This window comes from Ambystoma mexicanum, chromosome 2p, assembly GCF_040938575.1.
Source record: "Ambystoma mexicanum isolate Mex_15411 chromosome 2p, UKY_AmexF1_1, whole genome shotgun sequence".
NCBI classification, from domain to species: Eukaryota; Metazoa; Chordata; class Amphibia; order Caudata; family Ambystomatidae; genus Ambystoma; species Ambystoma mexicanum.
Window position 1 is genome coordinate 538187326 of NC_090923.1, and position 23560 is coordinate 538210885.

At 46.6% G+C, this 23560-nt stretch overlaps 1 protein-coding gene across 1 annotated transcript in view; it reads right to left on the bottom strand.

The window, feature by feature from the left end:
• Positions 1-23560, bottom strand: part of NUP210 (nucleoporin 210) — a 1233892-nt gene that overhangs the window by 646206 nt on the left and 564126 nt on the right. The window contains exon 15 of the mRNA XM_069643978.1: positions 350-571. Coding sequence (XP_069500079.1) covers positions 350-571 — 222 coding nt within the window. The remainder of the gene's footprint in view (positions 1-349; positions 572-23560) is intronic.

The following is a 23560-nucleotide window of genomic DNA, read 5'->3' on the forward strand; positions in this document are numbered from 1 at the left end:
TCCCCACTATACAAAAAACGCAGTAGGGAAATGTGCAAATAAGTATGTTTTAATAAAACATCAATTTTGATAACGGTGTTCAGAGCACAACCTTTCAGTCAGCAGCTAATGTAATACTTTCAAATACACCACCACAGACTCACAAGAAAATTATCCATCACATCAGGTTTGCAGAAAACTCCTTAAATTCACAACAAGTCACTCTGGATTTCAGTAAAGCTTATTGCAATCCTATCTTTGGAGGCTGCAGGCCCTGCTGGATGAAAATACTATATCTAATGGAATCTGCCTTCAAGTATTGCCAACAAAATATTACACCGACTGAAAATAAAACCCAATCCGCACTCACTTGCTCTCCCAGTGCTCTGCAGGAAACTCTAATCCAATGTTGCAAATGATTTCGAGACGCGGGGGGTGCAAAGATGTTTATGCCAACACTTTCTGAATCTTCTGCCGAGATGTTCCTGAAAAACTTCGATGGTTCGAGAACCCATGGCATAGGTCCCCCTTCAAACAACATGTCCTTGGATGACCCCAAAGTTACCAGAGCAACAGATGATGGATCCACAGTCTAGAAAAAAAAAAAAGAAAATGCACATTTCAATCAGTATGATAGGTTACTGAGGGGACAGTGAGATTAATGTTAAACATATGCACTAGGCACTTCCTGTGTACCCCCACCCCCAAGTGTACATTTGCAGGACAGTACATACTGGGGAAAACTGAATCAAAAGGTCCTTTGAATATGACTAAGTGGCATTACCTTTTTTGGATGCTGGGTTGAGTGACTGGTTTACCTACAAAAGGGGTCTGCAAACTGTTGCTCTCCTGATTTTTTGGACTATAATTCCCCTTGAACCCTCCGCATTGACTGGGCTGGATATGGTAGATGGGTTTTTGGCCGAAAACATCTGGAGAGTCTCACAGACATGTGCCAATGCCTCCATTTGTGTATCTAAAAAATTGATGATCTCAGAATTATTGCTTAATTAATACACAGAGTGGAATCCTGAGATCCTGACAGTCAATCGGGCTGCATGGCTTATGACAAATATTCACTGGTATGGCCACAGATCCTTATGGCGGTAAAGTTCACTCATGTTGTGTCCACCACATCCCCATCCCCGCCCTCACAAGGGTCTGCTCTTAGCCGTTTCACCAGAACTGCTGCTTCCTCTGTCCCCACTGCCACAATTTCCTCCACGATGGGAGACAAAACTGCTGGGTTGAAAGTTCAGCAACAAATCCCGCAGCCAGGAGCTAATTGTGTGATAGCCCTGCACCACAGGGTAACACCAGAGTTTCTGAGCCATCATCCTTACTTACGGAGCTTCGCCTTGAATAGTGCAGGTTAAAGCATGAAGAAAACCTGCCAGGGTTTCAGGAAAACACTGACAATACACTTAAGCAAACATTTCTGCCAGACCGATTTCCACGAGGGAAAAAGGGTCACCGCTTTGGGCTCCGGCAGGACTTGCCCTCCGCCGTGATAGGTTTCCTCTGCATGCACTTATCCACTACAGTCTCACCACTCACCTTTCTTGCTAAACACGTGCACGTCTAGCCCCCTTCCTGTTGTAGGTACACTGGGCCTCATTCCGAGTATGCCGGTATCCTAGATACTGGCATTTGGTACTTACCTTTACCGGCACTCGGTCTGGCGGCATAGCCGGATTACAAGTGCCAGCGGGTGTGTCGGGTCTTTAACAATTCCATTAAAGGGACTTCAAATGTCTCTAGGAACTGTAGAGGGTCAGAAGAAAAATGCATACTCAGAAAGTCCATTTCACTGAGAAGTTTATTGAAAAAAAGGATAAAGGCCTACCTTTCCCTATACTATGGGGCTTCCCTACCCAACAAAACTAAGGTGCTTGTTAGACGTCAGTGAATGTCTGAACAGAATCTGTCCACCGTCCGAACTAATCTCTTCTGACCACACCACTAGTTCAGTTTAATAAACTGTCTTCAAGTAATCTCTGGTGACTACCAATTCATATAGTTAATACAATGTATCTATGGATCTTTGTTCCTTCTCTTTTTGTAACAAATTTCAGTTTCTTTCTTGTTCTCTTTTTTGGGCAATTTTACAAATGATTTGAAGATCGGTGACCATTACTAATGTTATTGTGATAGATTGGTGGACAGGGAAGACAGACCGATTCCGAATGGAACCAATATGCTGCGACTCCTACATGTGCTACCCAAACTCAAATTCATCAAAACCTATCACATCAAAATAGTCGAATTTGTAAGAGCGGCAAGAACGGATTTGGTAGCAGTAGGGGTGTTGCTAGGTCTGGAAAAGATCAGGGGCTAAGCTAATGTCGGGACTGTCGGGATTCGGGGCTAGCTATAGCCTTTTGGTTGTAGTCCCTGAGCTTCTATCCGGAGCTACAACCAAAAGACACATGGCTATAGCACCCTCACCCCCCCAGCAACTCCTCTGCGAAGCAGAACATCAAGTCTCAAGAAGAATTTCTGCGACAATATTAGATCACAAGGCCACTTTTCTACCACTGGGATTCGACATCACTACCACCATAATGAGAAATATACCAATCTCAGAGGAAACAAACAAGAGACGACGTGAAAACAGGCAAAACTCAGTGTTCAAAACTATAATGAAGAAGCGAGCCGGCAAGACATGTATATCAGAAGAAAAGGATATTGCTAGTCTTTACATGAAAATAAAGTTAGATTCCCTGGAGGGCTCCCAGCCAAGAGAAATCGAGAGGCCAAGGACTTCACCAGAAAGGAAAAGACAGCCCAATTCCACCACAAACAGACTTGTGGAAAGAAGCACCCATAACTATCGCTCCCAGTTGAGAAGTCACCTTGGAAACTCTGCTCATGGAACACGTGGGGATCAGCACACCTGTTTGAGGAAGGAAATCAAGACCTTCAAAACTTCGATATAATCTCTCTACAGGAGACTTGGATCAGCAAACAGCCTATTTGTGATGGATATACAACTTATATTAATCCAGCCATCACAAGAGCGAGGGGACGCCCTTCTTCAGGGCTATTAACACTGGTAAAATCTGCAGCTAACCTGCTTGTTGTCGAGATGTACAATCCTAACCCTTTCATCCAAGTCACTGTAATTGAGACATGTCAAAGCGACTCAGTGTGCCCTTGGGCAACAATGCAGCAAATGTTAAGATGCTTGGGATTTTTAACCTATACTGGAACCCGGCAGCTATAAATGACAATATTTACTTCAATACTCTATCAAGCATTGATGACATACATAGGCGATACAAAAAATCTGAGGTTATTATTTGCAGAGATTTGAAAATCCATCTCTTTAATAACATAAGGACTTTGATTCCGCATAGAGAATTGCTGTTGAAAGCCGAAGTCTGGCTAAAAGAGCTAACACGAAGAAACATCGTAATGAATGGAAAATTGAGAGAAGATTTTCCGCCTGCACCCACGTGGAAAAAAGGACAGTCACAGGCATATTTAGACTATATCTTCGCCTCACAGTCTCTACATATCAATATTGACACGATGAAGATCGTCCCTGCCACAAATAGTGACCACCATAATCTATGGAAGGTCCAACAAGAAAGGCCATTAGACCTGACTCAACCACGGCTTGAATTGAATTATGGGAAAAACAGGCTCTGCATCACACAAGATCAAACACAAGGGTTAAAAGAAACATTCTTAAACACTCAAATGGATGCCGTTGAAAAGCTGGAACACGAATGGCTTCTTTTACCATTCAGAACCACCGACTGCAAACCATTGAACCAGCGGCATAAACATGAGCATGCTTATAACAAAGAAACCGCTGTCAGGAAAAAACAACTTCGAGCGCAACTGAAGTCAGTGTTGCACCTCAACACGGAAGATTGCAGGAAGCATATGAACATTTCCAAGCAAGCCTATAGGAATTGGCTGCGTAACACACTAGCAATACGTTCCCAAAATGATGCTGAATATATGTTAGGAGCGCTGGCCCAATGCAATACTCAAGATCTGTGGAGGCTCTTAAATGGAAATGCACAGCATTCAGACCTCCTAATCTGAGATGTAGCAGAAGCGACAAGGGTGACTTACTTTACCCAGTTCTTTGCTAAGAGTGAAGAACCGTTTGACACTCAAGAAGCCCAAATGGCAAAGAATTGGGAGATCGAATGGGAACATAATGAAATTCTAACACAAATCAGGCACCTCAACTCATCTCGCAGGCCCGGACCTGATGGGCTCAATAAAGCAGCCTTAAGAGCAAACCTTGAGGCCTGGATTGATCTTTGCCAGCAGATATTCAAACTCATAATGGACCTCAAACAAATTCCGTCCGAGCACCTGGAAAACAGCAATTCTGATTCTGATCTTTAAAAAAGGCGACAGAAAGATGGCATCTAACTATCGGCCAATAGCTTTGCTGGATCCACTAGGCAAAATATTTGCCTCCATTCTCCTATGGCGACTGACAGAATGGTCTATATTGACTAATAGAAGAGACCCCAGACAAACAGGGTTGATCAAAGGTGTAGGTACCAACATTAACCTGATAATCTTGAACCTCCTCATATTGGAAGCAATAAGAACAAAAACACAAACCCTTGCAGTGTTCATAGACTTCCAACTTGCATTCAATAGTGTAAATCGTCATGAATTATGGCAGAAATTACATTCCTGGAAGTGCTCGACGGACCTACTGGATGCGATTAAAGCATTGCACTCGAATACCACCATACGAGTGAGGCTATCACAAAAAGGTGCAGTTACAAAGGAAAGAACTTCGAATGGACAGAATTAGGGCTGCCCGCTCGCTGCCACCCTTTTCAATTTATACATCTCAGATCTTGCGGCGCCTCAGAACTTATTAACTGCATACACACCGATCTTAAAAGGGATCTCAGTACCTTGGATTATGTACGCTGACTATCTCGTAATACTCGACAGAACGCAAGTGGGCCTCCAAAGGCAAATCAATGCCCTAGGGAAATACGTAGATGCTAATGATCCTACCCATCAACACAGTAAAATCACAAACAATGTCTCTTGCATACCAACCAAGAAAAGGAAACAGGGATATCACAATCTACTTAAAAGCATGTAAACTAGAACAGGTTAAAACCACCAAATACCTGGGAGTATGGCTTAACCCGAGCATTTGTGAAAAACAATGGGCGGATCACCTGAGAGCCAACACCGAGTCACTAGCATGCCAAGGTATGATACAAAAAAAATACGGGAAGTTCTCCATAAGGTCACTTATTGCTTTCTACCGCTAGAGGTTTGCATTGATACTTACCTATGGAAGTGAAACAATACTCAATCTTCTGTGGCATACCTGGGATCTTCTTGAAGGTATTTTTTGGAGCAAAATCTTGTCGCTCCCCAAATCATTTCCTGATCAACTAATACACTTTGAACTAGTGGTACAATACATACATTCAATTGCGGCATGGAAGTCATAAGATCTGTTTAGGAAAATCTTAACAGAAGACAATCTACCGCCAATTGACTTATTAAGATCAAAAACAAATTCATCACATGACACATTGCTCAATAAATGGAAAGAAGCGTGCATACAGAGGCTAGCTAAAATGGAATGCACAATCGAAATGTTGCTACGGCGACCCCTTGAAGTGAAAAAAAGAATACAGCGCAATCATTGGATAGAGACTATAGACAAGAAAATTCAATACCAGCTGACTATGAATTGCATGTATGAGAGCAGAGCCCTAAACCAACTACCACCATATCTGAAGGTTTTCCCCTGCCAAAAGACTTGAGAGATCTATTCCTCCGTATGCGCCTTAATTTGCTACCGACAAGAGAGGTCTTGGCACTAACTAAACAAATTCCGGCCACCTCCAATACATGTCGGTTCTGTCAAACTGCTGACCAAGTAGAACCGCTCTATCATCTCATCATAGAATGCCCAGCTCTTGCGAACGAAAGAAGAATGTATGCCACTATGCTTCCTCCTGAAGCATCTTCGCTATCTTGCGAAGACCGATGGGCAACTCTGATGCTAGGCGGCAACAAGAGTCTTACATTCAGAGTGGTACAATTCTGGAGAGAACTGATTGGAAAAGATTCAATGCAATGAGACAGAGTCTGACATAGACCAGGACCATCATCTGGTTGGACGAGGATGCTAGAAGAAGCAAAACTTCATTGGTCTGAATTGCACACACGACGCACACGTCCACCCTAGACTTTAATTATGTCTCTCCTTTTTGGACCCTGTTTTTTATTCCCTGTTGACTTCTTTCTCCTCTTTTTTATTTGTTGTCTACTTTGAGGGGTTTTCTCCAATAGTGTTCAACTACAAGGGAAATTGGAGGATATAATGAACAAGTTTGTAAATAAACTAAACCATTTAATACAAATAAAATAAAAAAAGAAAATTATTCTCCTTCTCTTTTCCCAAGATATAGACCCTTATCGTTATTGACCAATTCACAGTATTTGGTTTCCCTATGAGCTTTTTCTTTCCATGTTTTCTTTGTTCCAACTTTATCTTCAGGCTTTTCTGTTGTCTCTCCTCTTTAATTAGACTTTCCTGGTCTTGTCTGATACCAGTATGAGCATTCCAGCCATGCTCCTTATTCTCTCTTCTAAATGGCAGTGTGCTAATTTCTTCTCCCTGACTGGGAGGAGTAGGAATATCCTAAGAATGATATTGCATTCAATCTTCTATGTGTTAATACTTTGTTTTGACTGCGACGAGTATGAGCCTGCCAATAATTGTTTTACATCCCCCTCCCGGGTCTCTCGTTTTCCCAGTTACCTGTAGTTCAGAGGGCTAACGTGACCAGGATTGTTATCCGTTCCGTTTCTTCTCTGTCTCAGGTTAACCCTGCGGGTTACTTCAATTGCTTTTTGTTTGTGCCGTCTTGTCAGCTGGTTCCTCTGTATTTTATTTACCGACTGGTTCAGCGTTTGCCTTTGCGGTGAGGAATCAGCGTTCTTCGCAGGACCATAGGTCCACCAATTGGCTGTGGTCACACCACCACTCTCTTGTTCTCTCAGTATTGCGACGCCACGTGCCCGACTTGGTTTCGCTCTCCATCGTGTCTCTCAGACACTGTGCATCTGCTTCGGCTTCTTACCGCCTCAAAGTAACAGGATGCACACATACAGCCTCTCGTCTGGATTAGCGAGTGAGGCGATTCATAACTCGCAGGCTCCCTCTCTATGTCTGCAGTCTCCTCCCCTATCCTATCACGTAGCTGTGAGACTTTCCCGGCATAAGGCCATATTCCTTTCTCTATCATTTGCGGCTTCTCTTCTCATCTGCAGGTCATCCTCCTTGTCAGAGCAAAAGGTGATTTTTAATTTGAAGGACCAGTCACAGTTTCCCTTTTACAATAACACATTGTTACTTTCCTCATATAATTCTTCACTGGATGTATTTGAAGAGGTATTGTTGGAATGTCCTCATAGGAATGGGTGGACTTGTCCCCAAAGGTGGAGTCTCTCTCCTGGTGAGATCTTGCTTGACGCTACCCTTATGGAGGGTATTGCAGAGCGGGCTCAAGTCCCTAGCCTCACGGGGGGGGGGCTTTGGAGAGAATCACAGAACCTAGCTATAAGACCTGTGGGTCAGTATCAAGAAGAGCATTGTTAAATGCCTCTAGTCTACTTAAACTCTCCCTTTGTCCATTTAACATGTCTCAACATTCTCTAGACTGTCTGCTTGGTGCTTTCTAAGGGTTTTGAGTAATGGATCAAGGACTCAAGCTGGCCAACTGAAAAAATCAGGCGATTTGGTTGCAGCAAAAGGGGCTCCATGAATGGCTTCGACACCGGAAGCTGAACAGTGCAATGGTTCATAAACAGTCCACTCCCACCATACTCGAGACTGGGTGTTCTGATGGCCACTGTTTCTTCCCTGGTTACTTGCAGATCCATTGCCAACTATTGCCTTCCCTCTCCTGTGTTTAGATCCCCACTCCTTGGTTTCTTTGCTCCCTAACCTTGTTCTTACCCATATGATTGTAAAGTGCTAAATTGCTTCTCGAAGCTAGGTTTGCATTGAATACCCTAATAATAATGAGTATGGGAGGCTTCAAGCATTCAGCTCTGTCTTGCAGTGTCTCCAAAATGCCAAGGGTAATACCTTGGGCTTCATAATGAGGTGGGCCTTTTTAGCAGCCCCATTGAAGATTTTAGGGCCCTGATTTCACTCTTCCCAGCCACATAAGAGGGTAGTGAGCTTTGTGGGTGCAAGTCCCAGCAGGCAGTGATCTTCCAGCAGGTCATCAATTAGTTATCTTGTTATTTCTGTGCATCACTACCTTATTTCTGCTTTTCCCCGCCCCCATATTTTGTCAATTGTTTTCCTTCTCTCTCCAAAGACTGGTCACCTCGTGTTGTTGCACAATACGCCATTTTCTCAGACAAGGTACAGCACCATAAGACCACTACAGTGTTAATTGGAGCAGCATAACAGTTTCCGAACATAACTTGGGGGTGGTTAAGAACGAGTTTTTAAATTTCCTGCAAATTATGATCCTCCACTCTGACAGGGCCCTTTCGACTGGTTCAGTTCCAATTAGATTCAATGCAAGATTCAACAGAATGAGGGAAGGCTATTCATTAAATAGTGAAATCCGTGAAAGAGATTGGTTGGTTTGGAAGTCTCCTGTCAATATCAATGTCACTTCAATCAGTGTTCTCTTCTTTGTAATTTCAGAATTCCGAGTCTGCAGGAAATTAGGGGGCACAGAGGTCACAAGGAAGCACTATAATTTTCCATGATGGTATATTGATCCTTATCTAAGTCACTGGACTTCTCTAAACTTAAGCTTCCCACCTTCCTATCTCTGACAGATCAAAGCGTCTCCTTAATTGTCTCTCTTATCCCCAGCCCTGCCCCGCTACAATAACTCTCAGAAATGCATAGTGAGTCAGCCTTACCCAAGAAATCAGTCTTCTAAATGTAGATGAGGTGCAGTTTTTCAAAACAGGCACAAAGTCTTCCCAGTGAGCAGCCGCCCACCCTTTGACAATGCAGACTTGCAAGGGAGAAATTGTCTACAGCTTTGCTCTTAAATCTGTTCAGCCAAGGAATGGAAAAATAGAATTGATAGATTGATAGATAATCCGGGGAACAAATTAGACTATTGTAATAACTCCACCTCCCAATATACCATTACATCCATCTTTTGAGAGGATCTTCACTTCAAGTCAGCCTACAATGCAAGAATGAGAGGCTCCAATTACGGGGACAGGAATATTGGTAGTTAGTAACTGAATAGGGCGACCAGACGTCCCGGTTTTCCCAGGACAGTACGGGGAAATCACCCTCCGTCCCGGGGTCCCGGGATTTTTTTCGTTTTAGGAACTCTGTCCGGGTTTTGCATGGGTGGGTGGCTACTGTAAATAAAATTGTAATTATTTTTCAGTATTTTGACGGAGGATTGGCTCGAAACCCCACCCTTCCAGGTACAAGTCACAACACTTACCGACTGTGCCAGAGAGACTGGTTTGGAAGTCGTTGTACAGCAAGCCATGTAATATCAATTAGCGCTAACGCTTGTTTTGAATTAACATGCCAAGATTCACAGACAAAGCTGCACAAAAGAGATCATATACAGTTTATAGAAAGGAGACATGCTGGAAATATGTTTGGGTGGTGGTTGTGGAGGCGTGTTGGGGGAGGTACGGTAATTGGTGGGCTGCAATGGGGTAGTCCCTCTTTTATGTTAGTCATCCCGGTTTTTCGGTTTGGAAATCTGGTCATGCTATAACTGAAGCAACTATACTTTTATCATGCCAAACTTCATCAGTTTTCATTTCCAAAAAAGGCAGTTAGATTTTGGTAACATGTGCCGCGTGTCAGGAAAGAACCCTCTAATTGTGAGGAGGCTTGCACACTTGTAGCAGTAATGCCCAAAAAAAAAAAAGGCGGGATGACGCAAGTTAACAGATGTGCCAAAAATGTAGTTTGAGCAGACTGTAAATTCATACCATACATTCTCCTGCTCGATTGATTAGGTAAGGGGCATCAATAAACACTTGCATGATATGAAGTTTCTTTCCTCACTGTCAAATGTGCTTTTAAAAAGGATACTGCAAAAGAGTAACTGCTACAGAACTTCTGTAGGGGCACATTTCACGCATATGATACTTGTGTGTCTGAAAGGTGGCATACTCCCTTTTCAACTGCTGGTGTGTCTGTAGAAGTATGCGTGAATCCACTGTATGATTGGCAGTGATGATACTACACTCTCAGAGCTTGAAACGATCTCTTCCCTAATCATGGACATTACCTTTTTAGAAATCAAGCGTATGCGGAAAAAGTGCCCTATAAGCAGCATGCACCTTCCTGAAGAGAAACAAGTTTCACTCTGCATAACAAAAATAAGACAGGCTCAGCACGGTACAACAATTGCAGATGGCATTCTGCCACAGACATGCACATGTCTTGGGCTAATCTGGGGCTCTTGTATATTGCCCCCTACAGGTCAGTTAAGTAGGGGGAGATCTCATTCTGCTTAGAAAGCACAGGTATAGGACAATATTTTACTCCCAGTTATCAATGCAATGTAAGAGCAGATTTATTTTCTGTCCAGTTAGTATTGCAAGGGGAGGGTTGTCCCCAGCTCTACAGGTAAGCAGCATACTAGCCAACTTCACTTGCTAACAAGCGAATAATCCCTAATAACATGTGGAATGAAAATAGTCACAACAAATCATTCAGAAACAATGGATTGACAGAAGCTAGCCCACTTCTTCCATTTACATAGCCCCAGAGATGCATTTTTTCAGGTGTACCAGCAGAGCAGTGCCAGAGGAAATAGCTCTAACATTACTACTGCCTGAGCGAACTTTAAGGTAACAATGCATCAACTATTAGGTACAAAAACAAAGATATGAGGAACTGGAGGTGCTGAAGTGTTTGGGTGCAGGAGGAAGGGCGGCTAAGAGGGTGTAGGCGTTAGAGTAAGAAAAGCTTGGAAGAGGTGAAGAAGGGAAACGTGGAAAACCTCAAGAAAGGGAGGAAAGTGAAGTTGAAAAAGGCTGAAATGGTTGGAAGGAGGTAGTTGGAGAAGAACAGAAAAAAACAGGAAGTGAAAGAGGAAGTGCAGCTTGAAGTCTCTTGAAGGCATAGGGGGAGTGCCAGACAAGCCTACTTGTTGTGTGGGAAAATGGGAGAAGGGACACACGGGTATCAGAATGTTGAGCAGGTGAGACAAGTTAGCTCGAAGACTAGGGGCTAAGTCTAGTGGTCTTCGGCAAGAGTGAGCATAAACTCAGTAAGGTGGGGTGCATGAAAGGGTTAGGTTCTAGGTCCTAATGCAGGGATGCGAACTAGAACCCAATCGGATACCTTTACAGTGTCTGGGCCTACCTGACCACAAGATGATTTGGAACCTGCTCAGAAGTTAGAGCAGCAACACTAGTACATGAGGCATCCTAGGGATGCTATCCACTCAGCTGACACCCAAGAAAGGTTACTTGCCCACCAACATATTCAACGAAGCAACTCTGTACACAGGAAATAGAAGCTTGGAGAAACCTTCTGAATTCTGAGTTGCCCAACAAAGTACATGGCCCTGAATATTCCCGGTCAAATTAATTAATGAGGTGGGTCCTTTGTCAAGTCCACTTGGTTTTGTGGCGGGTGCCAACTGCAAAATGGCTTTTCCTCCAATAGGTGTTTATTTCCCAGAATTTGTAACATGTGAGCATCAATCAAGGAAAAATTGCATTTGATTTTTGGTATTTATTTGAAAAACAGGTATGTCAATTTCGATCATGACTTACAATAACACATTTACAGATGGCAGAAGCATACCCACGAAGGGTGCTCATACAACAGCATTAAGATGAGAACAAGTAGTAAGCCAGTATAGGGGGGTGTAAAATATTAGGACATATACCAGGAACAAAAAAGCAAAACAAAACAAAATGTATATAAAAAACAGAGGACTAAATGGGACAGAACGCTTGGGGCGCAACCAACAAGAATCCAGTGGGAGGACCTATGGAAACTGATTCCCAAGATGACACGCTCTGCACAAACAAGAGAAATGTAGACCAAAATAGTGACACAATGGCACTACACCCCTGAAAGACTGCATACTATGTTCCCCAAAACCACAAATAAATGTTGGAGAGGATGTGAAGAGGTGGGAACATGGAGACATATCTGGTGGGACTGTAAAGGGATAAAACCGTTTTGGGAAGAGGTAATGGGAGAGATGGGAAAGATGTTTCCGAATGTGAGACAAATGGGAGAGGAAGTGCGGCTTTGTGGAATAAGAGACCAAACAGCAAGAAAATATAAAAAGACACAGTGGAGAGGCTTCAAGGGGCTTCTCATAGCAGCATGGTCAACCATCGCCCAGAACTGGAAAAATAAAAACACCCCACTGACTTTCACTTGGTTACAAAAAGTATGGGCCCAAACAAATAACGATGGAAAAAATCACCCACACGATCCAGGGAACGAGGGACAAGTTTGCAAAGGAATGGGAAGTGATTCTAGAATATCTTCAATCAGACTTTATGGAACAATGGTGCCCCCATAACATTAAAGTAACAGATATCTTCAACGCATAGAAAAGTCCCAGAAAAACAATGGACACATGTGCCCCGAGGGGAGGGAGGGGAGGAGGTGGGGGGGGGGGGGTTACCAAGTTTGATGGTATGTTGCTTGTAAAACTAATAAATACATGTTTAAAAAAAAAAAGAGGACTTACAAAAGTTAACATTAACCTAAGTGGGCAAGTGCTTCAAACTAAAGAGTAAGAATTAAATATACAAAATTACATTATTAAGCGTCACTGAAGGCAGCGGTGGTTAGGGAGCGACACTGGGCAGAAGGCAGTGGGAGCTCCCTATTTAGCAAGTAAGTGAAGTTTAAGCAGAGCTTTGAAGAGATCCACAGTTCGGCTGGGTAGAGGTATAGAGGGTAAAGTGCAGAGGTCTACAGACTGATGCTTGGAGGAAGCAGACAGGGAAAGGGGTGGGGTCACCGGTTTGCGAGTTCAAAGAGATTTTAAAGGGTCGACCTTCCAGGCAGAACCCAAGGTCCTGGAGAGTGAGAACGCAAGAGGTTCGGTCGACAGTGTCAAAAGCAGCAGAAATGGATTTTAGATGTGTTTGTAAAGTCCAGTCTGGGACAAAACCTTAGAAATCCCACCTTAGGGAACAGGGTTACACCCCTTAGGTTTAGCCTGAACTATCCAAAGGTTTGGTAGTAATGGCTGAGCAGCCAGGCTTAGTCTAGGAGGGCTCTATTGAGGCACAAAGAAGCCAGAGCATACACTTAGTTCAAGGAAACTCGTATCCACTAGGAGTTAAATAAAAAGGTATTTATTTATATACACTAAAGCTGGTAGTATTCAAGTAAGGGAAGTACTATCACACAATAATATAATATAATAGGAGAACAGCTGTAATATTCACAGAGTTAGATACTTCTAAATAGCAACAATGGTAACAAATCAAATAATCAAACCTCCTGCAACATATATGCAAAATTAGAGAAACTTTGATAACTTTTCATAACTTTTAGCTTAGCCGATCTTAGAAAGTCTAACCCTGCTTAGGTGAGTCTCAAAGTCAGAGGGGACACTGGGTCACCAGTGCCCCAGGGCTGAGGAAGACAATGCAATAAAGCAGAGTTCAGTGACCAAAGGAGCAGTGTCCAGGTTGGAAACAGTCACGTTTACTTTGGCAAGGAAATTAACAGTTTCCCTAGCCGAATGCCACAAGGACAAGTGCCCCAGGGTAAAGTAGAGCAGAATGGGATGTCAACCCTTGTATAGCTCAATGTATGCCGTGCAGGGGTGCAAGGATTAGCCGAATGCAGCCCCAAGGAAACAGAATAACAATACAGTAAGCCCCAGGTAAGTACATAGGAGCGGGGTAGCACCTTTCCAATGAAGATCATGATGTCACAGGACGGTCCCCACGGTGAGGCTACAGCAGACCCCGGTTTGGGTTTCTTTGCCTTGGCAGCTGAAGAAGGATCTTTGGAAGGATGAGACGGTTGCACTCTTGTAGTGGGTATGCCAAGTAGAGAATCTTGACGACACTGGCCCGTTGGGAGTCCTTCACAGGCTTCCGAACACTGACGGTTGTCAATCAGACTTCTATCTGGTTCTCGGTCCTCGACTCAGCTGAGGGATATCTAGGAGCGAGAAAGAGTTCCTGCAGGCTCAGAGGTTGCCCACAAGGTTTTATGCAGGAAAACCGGCTACCCTACCTCCACCCATTTTTGTTGAGGTAATGCATGGCCACTGTTGTCCATCATGATCAGGACATTCTTCCCCCGCACAGATGGCAGAAAAGCCTTCAGAGCCAGCCTGACGGCCCTCAGCTCTAACAGGTTGATGTGGAGTTTGGACTCCGACAGAGACCAACGACCGCTGGTGGTCAAGTCTGCGGCATGAGCTCCCGCTCCTGTGAGGGAAGCGTCCGTCACTACAGTCACCTCCGGCTACGGTTGCCAAAACAGCTCCCCCTTCATCAGGTTCCCTTCGTTGGCCCACCACAAAAGATCCTGGGAGACGAGAGTGGAATCTGAACGGGATCTGACAGCTTGCCTGAGAACTGCGACCACTGCATCTCGAGAACCCATTGCAGGGATCTCATCCTCAGCCTGGCCTCTGGCACCAAAAAAATGCAGGATGCCATGAGGCCGAGCAACCTTAAGAATTCGAAAGCCGGGAGACTCTGGGCATGTTGAAACTTGTCCACCATCTATACAATGTGATGAGCCCTCACCCTGGGAGGTGAGCACTTACCTCAAGGACGTGTCCAACACAGCCCCAATGTACTGGAGCTGTTGGGAAGGGGTCAGATGTGACTTCTTTAAACTGAGGGAGAAGCCCAGCCTGTGAAGGGAGCGGCAGGTGAGACCGAGGTGATCCAATGCTTGTTTGGGAGAACGCGCACGAATCAACCAGTCGTCCAGGTAAGGGTAGACGGGAAACCCCCCTCCCCTGAGATACGCTGCTGCCACCACCACCACCATTAGCTTGGTGAAGACCGTTGGGCAGAGGTCAATCCGAATGGCAGGACCCGAAAGTGAAAGTGCGAGTCGCCAGCCGCAAACCACAAGTACTTTCTGTGCTTGGGATGAATCAGCACATGAAATTAAGCATCCTGTAGATCCAGAGACACCAACCAATCCTGAAGTTGAAGGGCCTGGAGGACTTGAGAAAGAGTGACCATCTTGAACGTGTCCTTCCTAAGAAGTTTGTTCAACCAACACAAGTCCAGGATGGGTCTCAATCACCCGTCTTTCTTTGGAATCAGAAAATAAGGGGACTACGATCCCTTGTTCCTCTCTGCTACAAGCACCAGTTCTATAGTGCCTTTCTCTAGCAGGGTCAAGATTTCCTGCACAAAGAGCAGATCTGGAAGCTTCCAAGAGAGATTCCCCGGTGGATTGTCGTGAGGCCGCTTTACAAAGGGAAGGCAGTAGCCGTGGGCTTTGGTATCCAGAACCCACACATCTGAAGTAATGGCTCTCCACTCTTCGAAAAAGCTGAGACAGTCTGCCCCCAAACGGCGAACCATGGGACATGGCCTCAGGACTGTTTTGGAGCGGCTGAAGCAGCGCTTGAAGGCAAAGAGACAGCTACCTGAGCGGCTTTGGCACCACTATTTCCCACGCCACCACTGGTACTTTTACGCTAACCCCTTCGACTGGCGGCTCCTCTTGTTCTACCAAAGAAGTAGTAGTAACAAAAAGCCTCCCCTCCACTGCTGTCCCTTAAGACGATAATGCAGAGGTTGACGCACAGCTGCGCTTAAAGATTTTGCCACAGCTTTTGAGGTCTGCAACCTCTCAAGGCTCTCGTCAGCCTTGCTGCCAAACAAATGAGTGCCATCAAAGGGTATTTTCAAAAGACGGGCTTGCACATCCTGGGCAAAACCTGACTTCCGCAACCACGCAAATCTGCGTATAACAGTGCTCGTAGCCATGGACCGGCTAACACTGTCGGCCGTGTCCAAACCCGACTGAAGGGATTCACACATGGCATCCTTGCCATCTTGCACGAGAGCAAGGAACACATCCCTTTCTTCCCCCTCGGGAATATGCTCAGCCGCAAGAGAAACACAGTTCCACAGAGTGTGTGAAAATCTTGCCAAGGCACAAGTGGAGTTGGCTGACTTCAACACCATACTCCCCCGCAGAAAACACCTTGCGTGCCCAACCGTCGAAGCGGTTGTCGTCCTCATCAGGAGGGATGGTAGGGTACGCCGCCTGACTCGAGGTGGCCATATCCGCCTGTACCACCAAACTCTCGGGAGTGGGGTGACACGAAAGGTAGCTAGGGTCGATATCGGAAGGGCAGTATTTTTTAATTAACCTTTTGTTAACAGCCGGAAGAGATTCCGGTGACTGCCAACCAGCCGCCACCCTTTTATGTAATGTCAGATGAAAACATAACACCAGGTCAGAGGACGGACCTTGATCTAAAATGTCTGTTAGATCATCTTGTACAAAAGCTTCAGGAGGACTGGACCAGCCCAGATACTCTGTGACCCTAGCCATGAGCCTCCTGTAGGACAACTCTGCATGAGCCCCAGAATCAGGCCTGACAAATTTCACTTGCGGATAAGTGTCCATACCACTGGCATCATGAAGAGTTTGCCTCAACTCTTCCAATTGACTGTCTCCAGAAAAGACAGGAGCCATATCAGGCTCAACAGGGTCCATATCAAAGTCTGACCTTTCCTCCTCCTCATATATGTCATCCAGAGGGAGGTAAAAGCCCTGCCTCGGGATAGAAGAGGGTCTGGAGTCCACCACAGGCCTGACAGACTTAGAAGTAACCTTCCTTGGAGGATCCACAGTATCAGGGATCTCCAACGGTAAATTTCAGGCAAAAAGCCCCAAAGGCGTTGAGGGCGCAGACCTTGAGCCCTTACTAGGTTTCTGCGGTCTCGCTGGAGATGAGGACTGAGACCTGGAAGCATGTCTCTTGCGACTTTCCTGAGTCTTGTCCGAACAGGACCTCGAAGGTTCCCGATGAGTCACATCGAGGACCCGAGCCCGAAGGCGTGCGAGCCACGGTACGAGACCATTCCTTGCCGGCTTCATCAGAAGGCACAGACGGAACTGTGCCCTGCGATTGAAAAATCGCTAACATCTGCCCTCTAAAGGCAGCCCATTCCTCCGGAGTCGAGGACTTGGTTGGACAAGCCATTTTCCTCGCAGCTCCATCCTCCGAGGAGGATGGGGAAGGCAATCGGTGACGGCGCTTTCTGGAATGCCGAGACGAGGAGGACGAATGGCGGGAACCACTCCGGGACCGAGATCCCCGGGACCGAGATCCCCAGGACTCCTCCCGACGTAGAGAGTCACCCTTCGAATCGTCAGACATCCCCTTGCACCTAGATTTACGGGACTTACTGGGTTTAGAACCCCTACCTACTTGAAGCTTCCCCTTACGCTCCTGCAAGGCCTTAGCAGTCAGCGACTGGCATTTGGAACAGTCGTCGGGGTCGTGACTCTCGCCCAAGCACCCGAAACAAATGCAATACAGGTTGGTAATGGACATTTTCGACTTGCAGTCCCGGCAAGTCTTGAAGCCCTACCGCCGAGTCGGAGGGGTCGAAGAAAAAGACATATTCATAAGGTATACACGAGGCATGCAGAGTCTCCGAAGCAAACACGTTTGCGGAAAAAACTGATGCTACGGGTGGTGTGCGTCCTATTTATAACATCCGGTGACGTCGCCCTCGACGGAGGCCTTCGAGGGACATCGACCCGAAGCCATCGACACAGTACGCCCTCTGCCGAAAAAGATTCCGAAGTACACAGCTGTGGACATTACATGTCAAAGATGTGGAATACGTTGGAGGACACAATCCATTCGAAATATATATATCCAACCCCAAATTATGGGCTGAGATCCTAAGCCTCCTTATGGGGGCTTACATGCTCCCTATATTTGAAAAAGGAGATGCGAGATCCTTTGGCAATTATCTATTGCCATTTTGGATTCCCCCTCAAAGTTGTTTGCAGGTCTGCTATTAGAACAGCTTAGCACTTCGGCGAATGGTGTCGACAGGCCCACAAAATATCAAACTGAATTCTGGAAGAATGATGGCACATTTCTAATTGGCCTAATGGTTCAGCTGCTGAAAAGACAAACTCTCAGGAAAGGGTCTTCTCCCATAAACACGTCAAGTACTGATCTAGCAAGCGCTTTTGACACCATTGATCGCAATAGACTCTGGAACAAGCTCCATGGGTGGTGGGCTCCGGATGGTTTGCTGCGAATTTTGGTATTACACACCAATACAAGTGTCGCAGTATGGATAGCGTGAGAATCCAGACAGTGTTCACCCACCTATACCCTCGCAATCTTCTATTCAGATGGCAAGGGAAGGACCAAGCGATGGAGGATCACCAGAGTGAAGGGTCACAAGTAATTGGGAGGAGGCTACCCAAGGGAGAGACATGGTATTACGCCATTCCCAATAATACCCAATAATACCCCAACCCACTCTCCCATAGCCTTCATTTGGTATTTTCAATCTCACCCCATCTCCCCCTAACCATTTCCAACAAATATTGAGACAAATATTGAGACATTGAGGCAAGGACCGGAAAGGACCAATTTGCCACAGACGTCTGCCCCGTTGCTCCTGACTTCCCCTCGAGCGTTTTTCTTTTAGACTTGTTTGCTGCTTGAACCTATATTAAGGACATACCCTGTATGTATATATATATATATATATATATATATATATATATATATATATATATATATATATATATGGGATACATTACTCACCGTAATCGTATTTCAGGCGTGCCAGTAATACTATCCCTAGTGTGACGTCCACTGTACCCAAGATCCCTCACGCGTGTAGGATCCTCAGATTGTTTTTTTCCGCCATACTGGTCGGAAGCATCTTGCGGAGTTCCCTGGCCTTAGCCATACTTTTGCTGTTATTATAATTTTAATTCTTATTCATTCCCTTCCCCACCCCAACGTCGACCCTCAACCTCGACGACGGCTGGAGAAGTCATCGACCGTCGACTGCTGCACGACGGATCTGGGCCTCGGTAGGCCGCTGGCCTCGGCCCGGGCCTAGTAGGCCGCTGGCCTCGGCCCTTACAAGTAGGGAGAGTGGGGGGTGGTACATACTCTTCACTCTTGATATATAGTTACATTTATATATATTCCTACACTTAGCAGCCCGCTGCCTTAAGGTGCGTATGGAGGGTACCCCTTTTCAATTCTGCCCCAAGTGCAATCGCAAATACCCTTGGGTCGACAGGCACGCCACGTGCAATCTCTGCTTGCCGAGGGATCACCCCGAAGCGAACTGCAGAGCGTGTAGTAGGTTTAAACCTAAGACACTTAAGGACCGTTCGACAAAGCGTTGGGCCCACCACGCCAGGCAGGAGGCCATGGCAGCGGAGGGCGCCTTCAGCGATGGCAGCGACGCCGTACTTTCGGACGGCGAGGGCATTACGGCGTCGAAAGACAGCCGACGAGCGCAGGTCCCCGACCTCGGAAGGTCGTCCGGCAAGGCGGCTATGGGGAAGACCCCCGGCGACGCAAGCGCTACACACCTAACACACACTAAACACACTAAGACCAACCGGACCTCGACGACGTCGACTTCCCGGAAAGAGGCACAAAAAGAACGGTCCGACTCGGTGTCCTCTGGGCGCTCTCGATCGAGATCGCCTCACGACGCAAGGCAATCATCCACTCTTGCCAAGAGTGCCTCGCTACACACACTAACGGAAGTTCGATCGTCGGGAGACGAAGACGACTTCCACCCCCAGGCCGCGCTCCAAGATACCGAGACCGCGGTTAACACCAGTGAGGCCCCACGCCCGAAGCACACAGATACCTTTCCAGACCCTCGACGCCAGGCGTCGAAAGTCTCTGGGGCCCCCAAGGGACAGGGAAAACATTTTTCCACGCACGGAGAAGGGGGGAAACAGCGGAAAGCACAGCCTTCCACCCCTGTAAAGCCTAAGCAGACAAGCAAACACAAGTCTACCCTTGAAAATAAATCACCTGCTAAAGTAATACCCTGTTCCAGGGAATGGTCCAGTGAAGACATAGACAGGGTTATGTCTAGGATGTCTTCCTTGGCTGATTTTTATGATAAGAACCCAGAACACTTTCTTTCATATAACCCTCAAGGGGCCACACCCTCAGGCTCCTCCGATCCTATCCCGCTAAGTAAAAAGCCCCGGGTCGAAAGACCTGAACCCTTCGAGGTTCAGCCTTACTCCACTCCATATTCTACTCCACTCCCCAGTTATCAGGGACAAGTTTTCCCTGAAGAGGACCAGGAGTTTGCAATTATGGAAGAACAAACCGGGACAGATTACTATGCAGAGGATGAGGACCTGGAGGAGGGAGAAGATGAGCAGGAAATTTACAGAGTAGATTCCCCAGTACAAAGCGAAGCCCCAGTTACTGACTCTCCAGTTGATAACCAGCCCCTCCTTAACGAGGTTCTCGCTCGAGCAGCGGAACACTTCCACATCGACACCCACGGTGTACAGGAGGAAAGGGACTTCGCGGAGGAGTTTGTAGGAGAGAGAATACCGGTCGCTCAGACCATCCCTATCCTCAAATCCATCCAACGAAGAATAGATCCTTCCCTGGTGAATCCTAACCTCACCAGAGCTGTCAACCCCAGAATTGAAAAGATTTTCCGGGCAGCCCAGTCTGACCCTCTGTATATAAAGGGACATCTTAAACCAGATTCCCTAGTGGTGACCAACACTAGAAAGAGGGCTGGCACGCCCTTATCTTCATCAGAAGCTCCTCCCGACAAGGAGAGCAAAAAACTTTACGGGTTTGGCAGAAAGGTAGCCTCAACGTCCGCCTACCAAGCAAGGATTGCGAATTCCACCACCCTGTTGGCTAGTTACAATTGCCATCAATGGGAAGAAGTCGCGGCGCTCATTGCCTCTGCTCCAGAACCGTTAAAGGGCCAGCTGGCTCGGATCTCGGCAGAGGGGAGAGCCGTGTCTGGTTGCATTTTAAAAGCAACTTTCGACGCCGCTGACAACGCAGGGAGATTGATAGCAGAAGGTACTGTTATCAAGAGACATGCGTGGTTACGGCAGTCGGGATTCAAGACAGAAACCCAGGCTTCTTTAATAGACAAGCCAGTGGAACCCGACCTATTGTTTGGGAAAGCGGTCGAAGACGCACTTAAAAATGCCAAAGATGAATATGAGACTCTCAAATCCCTTGGCCAGCTTACCAACAAACCCCCTAACCAGAGGGGGAACAATAATTTTCGTCGCCCACGCGGCCAAAATTCACAAAGAGGCAACTATGCCCAGGGACAAGGTACACAATGGAATAACAACCAGCAGTCTACCCAGAGTTACGGCAGGGGTAACAAGAGAGGTCGTGGAAGAGGCAGAGGCAGCCCCAACAAGGGCGGTGGCACGCCTCCACCAAAACAGTGACGCTCAGTTCAGGGTCCCTTGCCACGCAACCCCAGTAGGGGGACGCATTTCCACCTTCACCCAGGCTTGGGAAGGGATCACCTCAGACAGATGGGTGCTGTCAACAGTATCCGCAGGATATTGTATAGAACTACTGCAGCGTCCCCGGAATCATCCTCCACGACAAAGAGTGCACTCCCTAGAGCATCAAAGGATCCTTCTCGAGGAGATCGCCATTCTGCTAGAAAAGGACGCGATAGAACTCGTCCCAGGACACCAGGTAAACAAGGGTATCTATTCAACTTACTTCCTTGTGCCAAAGAAAGATTTGACAATGCGCCCAGTATTGGACTTACGGCCTGCCAACAAATATGTCAAGCCCCAAAAATTCCGTATGACCACGCTACAAGAGGTAATCCCCCTCCTAAAAAAGGGGGATTACATGGCAACCTTGGATATGAAAGATGCTTATTTTCATATTTCCATGCTCCCAGCGCACAAAAAGTACTTGCGCTTCAAGGTGGACAGTCGCCACTACCAATTCAAGGTACTGCCCTTCGGGATAGCTTCAGCACCAAGGGTATTCACCAAGGTACTGGCGGTGGCGGCTGCACACCTACGCAGGGAAGCAATCCCGGTGTACCCTTATCTGGACGACTGGCTCATAACGGGGGAAACCCCAGGAATTTGCAGGTCAAACATTCAGAGGACTATCGACCTCCTCCACGAATTAGGCTTCTCCATCAACGAGAAAAAGTCAAGTCTGGTGCCAGGCACCTCAAAACAGTTTCTAGGAGCTATCCTAGATACTCAGAAAGGATTGACCTTCCCTTCGGAAGAGAGAATTCGGAATATACTTCTGCAAATTCCGCATTATCAGTCAGGTCAACAGATAACAGTACGCAAAGCTATGCGGTTACTGGGCATGATGGCGTCATGCATTTACCTGGTCCCCCACGCGCGTCTGCGCATGCGTCCCATGCAGGAATGGTTGGCGAAACAGTGGTCTCAGGCAAGTGGTCATTGGGACGATCTAGTGGTCGTTTCGCCAACACTCGTACAGAGCCTACACTGGTGGACAAGAGAGAATCTCGCAAAGGGGAAACCCTTTTACGATCCCGAAGTACAAGCCGTGGTGACTACAGATGCATGCCTGACTGGGTGGGGAGCTCACCATCTCCACCACACAGCTCAGGGTCTCTGGTCTCACTCAGTAGCCAAGAACCACATCAATCTGCTAGAGCTTCTGGCAGTATTCCCAGCGCTAAGGGCGTTCGAGCCCCATCTACTGAACTTGTCGGTGCAGATCAGGACGGACAGCACGACAGCCATGTTCTATCTGAACAAGCAAGGGGGGACTCGTTCGCCAAATCTGTCCAAGCTTGCCCAGAAAATATGGATATGGGCACTCAGACGGAACATCTTCCTGTCATCGCAACATGTTCCAGGGGAGCTCAATTCCCTAGCGGATGCTCTAAGCAGAAACTCCCTCCCAGAAGAACACGAATGGGTCCTTCACAGAGACGTAGTAGAAGATCTCTTCTCTCAGTGGGGTTTCCCCACTATAGACCTATTCGCCACAAGCGAAAACAAACAATGCCCAGGATTTGCATCCAGGTTCCCCCAGCCGGACTCCCAAGGGAATGCCCTGTGGATGAACTGGTCAGGGATGTTTGCGTACGCTTTTCCACCAACTCCTCTCATCAGGAAGGTGGTGTACAAGATGAACAAGGAATCTATGACGCTCATCCTAGTTGCTCCCATGTGGGCGAGACAACCATGGTTTCCACACCTACGCAGGATGGCGGTGTGCGAACCCATCAGACTCCCAGCCTGGTACAACCTACTGTCCCAGCAACAGGGTCAAACAGTGCATCAGGAACCCAACTCTATGAACCTAGCAGCATGGCTCCTGAAGTCATAGAGTTTGGACATCTCAAATTACCACAGAGGTGTATGGACATTCTAAAGGAGTCCAGGAAACCAAATACAAGGCACTGTTACTTTGATAAGTGGAAAAGATTCGTTATCTGGTGCCAGAATAAACAAATCAACCCGGTTGATTGCACTCCTTCCAACGTTGTGACATACATGCTCCACCTGCTGGATGCAGGGTTGGTTTTTAACTCGCTGAAAGTACACCTGGCAGCCCTCTCGGCTTACACCACATCC